This window comes from Lactuca sativa, chromosome 8 (genome assembly GCF_002870075.4).
Source record: "Lactuca sativa cultivar Salinas chromosome 8, Lsat_Salinas_v11, whole genome shotgun sequence".
Lineage (NCBI taxonomy): Eukaryota > Viridiplantae > Streptophyta > Magnoliopsida > Asterales > Asteraceae > Lactuca > Lactuca sativa.
In genome coordinates, this window is record NC_056630.2 from 167,278,692 (window position 1) to 167,284,149 (window position 5,458).

At 34.7% G+C, this 5,458-nt stretch overlaps 1 protein-coding gene across 1 annotated transcript; it reads right to left on the bottom strand.

Moving 5' to 3' along the window:
- Nucleotides 1-929: 929 nt before the first annotated feature.
- On the bottom strand, nt 930-1,966 carry LOC128127873 (uncharacterized). Its single transcript, XM_052766595.1, has 4 exons — nt 1,813-1,966; nt 1,456-1,679; nt 1,068-1,159; nt 930-933 (listed from the first exon to the last, which is right to left on the bottom strand). Exons 1-4 carry the CDS (start codon nt 1,964-1,966, stop codon nt 930-932), a joined length of 474 nt encoding a protein of 157 aa, XP_052622555.1.
- Between the last annotated feature and the right edge of the window lie 3,492 nt (nt 1,967-5,458).

Consider the following 5,458-nt stretch of genomic DNA (forward strand, 5'->3'; position numbering starts at 1 on the left):
TAAATGAGATACGTGTCGGAGGATGGATTAAATTGGGTGTAGCATTGGAAAAACGGGCCAAACACACCAAACCAGGTGTGTGTGGCCGCATACTACTAGAAAACAGCCTTTTACGACGCTCATTGCGCGTCATAAAAGGCTCAGACGACGCGCAAATGCGCGTCAAGGAAGGCCCTGTCATAAAGAGTTTTGCGCGTTGTCTATAGATGACGCGCATTTACGACGCTCATTTACGACGCTCATTTACGACGCACAATTACGTCGCGCATTTACGACACGCAATGCGTATCAAGGAAGGCCCTGTCATAAAGGAAGACAACACACATTCGCGTGTCATAACCTTACGATGCGCGTGTTAATGACACGCAAGGCGTATCAAGAAAGCCCCTGTCAAGAAAGGCCATGTCATAAATGAAGATGACACACATTTTTGCGTATCATAATTTTAAATGTTTTAAAAAAAACATTATATTATTGATTTACTAATTTTCAAATTAAATAATACATTAAAAATTTCATAATACAAAATAAAATACCATAAATAACAAAGATAATTCATTTCACTAATATGTCAAATACAAATAATTATTCCAATATTGAGTAATTGTAATAAAAGAAATGAACTCAAGAGAAGTAGAATTTATATACAATCGTATTATCTAGCTTACTATGTGCTAACAACTCTCTGTGTGTTTGCTTTTGCTTGAGTGTTGTTTCCTCCAAAGCTTCTAGCCATGCCAAAGTATGAGTCTTGCTTTTGCTTGAGTCTTGTTCATGTCCAAATCAAGTAAAACATTGCTAACTTATATTCATCAATTCCTTGCTATGAAGTCTTAGATAGATGCTTAACTGCAATATCAAATACTTCTAGCAGACCCTGGAGATCAACCTGCCAAAATAGTACACCAAATTAATCAGAAGCTGAGATGCTACCTATAGGACAATCCAAAAACATAGTAAATCCATGGACTTACTGTGGATCAATAATTACATACACCAAAGTAATGAAAACAGATGTTTGTTGGCCACACAACACACATAACAAATGTAGCAGAAATGGCACATACCTTCCTGGAACTGAATTGAAGTCACCACAGACGAACATTGGAATATCTGCACTTGCAATTATATTTTCCAATCCTTTTAACAGTGTGTGAACCTTCAATTTTCACATTTATATAGTTTTTAAGTTATTAAACAAGAAGAAAAAGTGTATATATACAAACAACAAGAGATACTTATCTTCTTTGTTGTCATTTCTCTTCGACAAAATCTACACTAAAAGAAATGTGGCGCATGTATGTTAATGTCAAAATTCCTATGAGGGCAAAATGGTCATAATAATTCGGAACAATTCGGAAGAGTATTTTTGTCCGAGTGGAAAGGGAATCTTGATTTTATACATTTATATATATATATATATATATATATATATATATATATATATATACATACACACACACAACACAACACAATTTCAATGTATGTCAGTGTGTGTGCTAATAACCGAGAAGCTAAAGAGCTTCCTAACATGGAAGATAACATGAAAGTAGCAAAAATGAAACCATGTGGAATGTCTTCACCATTTGCACTTAAAGCAGGTGTCCATAGAAACACAAAAGTGTACATTGAACCCTCAAATAAAGATTGTATTGCACCCAATAATGCTATCTTTTCATCTGTTTTTACACAAAAAAGAAACTAATAGGTCAAAATTTAGAAGGCAGAATGATATGTATGCATAATTACAAGATTGCCACTTTGGATTCTTCATGCTTCTCCTGTATATGTATGAGAGAGAGAGAGAGAGACCTGATGCAATTGCAACAGCAGCACCCCTGAATTGGGTCATTAGATCTTTGCTTTTTGATGAGTCACCATAATTTTCAGTCCATGATGATATGATGATGGCCATTCCAATGGCAAGAAAGATTGAAGTTGCATCAAATGGAGCAACAGGTCCCATGGCCAATGAACCAACTAATTGATTTCCAAATAAACTAGCTAAAACGGCAACCAGTCCATTTCCAAGAAATATTGCCTTGGAGAATGTAATTGATAGCTATTGTTGCTCAAAACCTCTCTATAGATGCATCAAAACAAGAGCATTAGAACCATACACAATATAAAGGGTGTATTTAGAAATGTAATATTATATCTCACCTTGTTGTGTTTAGCAACAAGCCATGATTCAAAGGCTGAAAAGAGGAGAGAGGTGGCAATCCCTCCCAATATACGTCCCACCATTAGAATTCTGTACTGAGGTGAATGCTTGGTGATGCAACTCAGAATGTAGGTTATGTAGTAAGTGATTGAAGCTCTTTTTCCTTCTCCTTCTCCTTCACAGCCCCATTTTTAACAAGTTCTTACTCTTCTAAGGTTGTTTTCTTTGAATTTTGATCCTTAATTTCCACCTTTGATTCAGGTTCCTTTCATGACAAATCTGGTAAACTTTTCCTCACTACATATTACATAACAAGATTTGTAAGCATCTATCTCACTAACAGTTGAGTAAGGAAACTGAAATTTGCTTTGTACTTTATTTTTTACCCATAGCAGCAACCTACTTACATACGTACGTCTCCTTACCAATAATAGCAATGTATTTGATTATTATTTTTTACATATAATAACACTTATAAGTTATACCTACAATAATAGCAATGTACTTTATTTTTACCCAAAATGGCAATGTTGCATTTTCTACATATATATACGAGCATTTTAAGTTATGTACTACATAATAATACTATCTGTAAAGAAAATATACGTTTGTTTCTACTAAAAACAAGCTATCAAGATTAAAATCCAACATTGCTATATTGTTATTATGGGTAAAAATACAGTACAATGCCTATATTGGTAGAAAGAGTATAGTATGTTGTTATTTCTTGCAATATGCCCTTAAAAAGAAGGGAAAAAAGTACAGCAGAAGTACTTGGAGGTCTATTTTTGGCCTTTGCAACACGTCAATTTGCTTTTCCATCATCAAAACTGCTACTTCCACTTTCTGTTTCACTTGAACTCCCAGAGCTCCTAAAGTAAGTCCACTTTTACAAGTTACAAATACAATATTATATGACAAGAGATTTAAGTTATATATATATATATATATATATATATATATATATATATATATATATATATATATATATATATATATATATAGATATATATCAAAAGCAACTATTTGGGCCTTCTTTTTGATCCTTTGCCAGACAACCGTCTCTTTTCTTTTCGTTTGTTCTTACACTGTTTGACTTCTTTCTTTGTTGATCTCTTCTTCCTCCTGTTACCACCAGCAGATGAACTTGAAGAATCGGAATCAGCTTCTGATTCGGACTCCGAATCGGAATCAGAATCACTCTCCGAAGAATAAGAGTCGGAATCTGAATCAGATGGTGAGGACTTCCTTCGTTTCCTCAATTTCTCCCTGACAGTTGATTGACGACATTTTTTTACTCGCCTATCAGAACTGTCATCAGAAGAAGTATCTTTCTTCACAGTTTTTTTCTTTTTACCTATAAAGAAAATGTAACAATAAATTATATAATCAAATAAATGTTATTCATGGTTAATAAATAACAACAACAATACCTTTTAAGGGTTCCACCACATTATTCTTCTTATCTTTAATAACTTCGCCACAATCCACAATTTTTACCACACCAGAAGGTTTTCCATCACTTGTTCCCAACAACTCAATCTTCTTAATTGTCTCCATTCCCTTTGTTACCTTACCAAAAACAACATGTTTCCTGCCATATGATATAACTAGTGAACAAAGCTAGGGTACATAAAAAGATTATAAAATCAAATACTTTCCCTGCACCATCAAACACTAGATTGCTTTAATATATTGTTCCCAATCAGGGACAATAACAGTAAAGCAAATAAATTGATTTTTGTTTTTTAAATAATAAATTAAATTAGCCTTAATATGAATTGATACATTTAGGGGGAGTTTATTTTTTTTTAATAATAATGATAATACAACAACACTTACAATAATAATAATGCAACAACAAGACAAGACTAGATTCACTGACCTGAAAGACATTCCCCTCCCCAACAATTGCTCCATTTCCAAACTTGGTGTTGTCCCTTGTGATATTTGCTTGTGCAAATACCATTTGGTCAATACCTGTCCCACTCAGTGTTGTTGAGGTCATTAACTAAGAAATATACAAATAAATTCCAGATCTTATCACAGTAACACTACATACAAGTAACATTCCCATTAAGACATTTCCTGTAAGGAAGAGACTGGATAACAAGAAAAAGAGAGAAAGGATTATGAGAAACAGATATACATACCTTCTGCCTCCTGATTCTATCATTTTCTTCTTCCAATCATGAGATTTTGTTTTCCAGCTCATATGTGTAAGCCTGTTAAACAATACAACATTTTCTCATCACATATTTATAAAAGGTAAAATGAGAAAGAATACATGAGTTTAGTATCATACCTATTTTCTTGCTCGAGAGCGTGCATCAGATTCCTTATAAACGGTCTTACAGTTCAATGAAAGATAGAAAATCTCAGGGTGCCTTGTAAAGATTCGTCTAAAACCCTAACAATTCTTTTCTCCATTTAACTCACTTTATCAAGATTTTAAGAAGAGGCAGGCAGAAATGCGACTAAAATTACAACATTGGCTATCTATGGAGGGTGAAGGATTAACAAGAAATTACTTGACTAAATCTTCAAAAGCTTCCAAGTTTTGTATGAAATTCATGATTGAAACTTGGAGATCCTGAATTTTGATAGCTCTGTTCCAGAGGATTAAGAGAGATACAAGACAGAGAAAGCCCTAAAAGAAATTGTAGAAGATTTCAATTCAATATTGATATGGCGATGTTGGGATGGGAGAGGAGAAAAGAGAGCACAATCGAGATTTATATAGGTAAATGGAAATAATCTCACCTGAACATCGGGAATCAGTCTAACTTCAGCATTCGCAGTGTGGCTGCAGATGTAATGGTGGTAAAGGGGGATTTATGGAGAACAGATGAGAAATATGTTGGAGAATTGGATGGAACTGAATTCGAAGCCATAATCGCCAAAATCAATGAGTCGTTCAGTAGATGGTGATGAAGAAGAAGACCAATCGGAAGGACCGATGAAAGAAACAACAACTAGGTAGAAGGATGACCAAAAAAAGGCATGCGAGCATCTTCATGTTTCTTCTCTTTTCGTCTCTGTCTTAGAGGGAGACTAGGGCTTGAAATTTCTTGATCTTAGAGTGACACTAGAGCAGAGATCTGATGAGACGATTAACAAGTAAGGTCAGGAGAAAGAAAATGAGTGATGCGAGGGGAAACCGGGTAGAGCAAAGAATAAATCCGGCGATGACAAGCATGTTGTTGCTTTTATGGATGCCAACAACCAGAAAGAGAAGGTGGTGGTGTTCGGAGTACGAGCGAAAGAAGCAGCGGTAGTTGTTGCCGATTACGG

What these genes read in the sequence shown, in the direction of transcription:
- LOC128127873 (XM_052766595.1), bottom strand. Translation starts at nt 1,966, where the DNA reads ATGGGACCTGTTGCTCCATTTGATGCAACTTCAATCTTTCTTGCCATT. An exon ending in TGCTGTTGCAATTGCATCAG is followed by an intron (nt 1,680 to 1,812) that starts GTCTCTCTCTCT and finishes GTGTAAAAACAG; the next exon opens with ATGAAAAGATAGCATTATTG. An exon ending in TTGTGTTGTGTTGTGTGTGT is followed by an intron (nt 1,160 to 1,455) that starts GTATGTATATAT and finishes TGAAAATTGAAG; the next exon opens with GTTCACACACTGTTAAAAGG.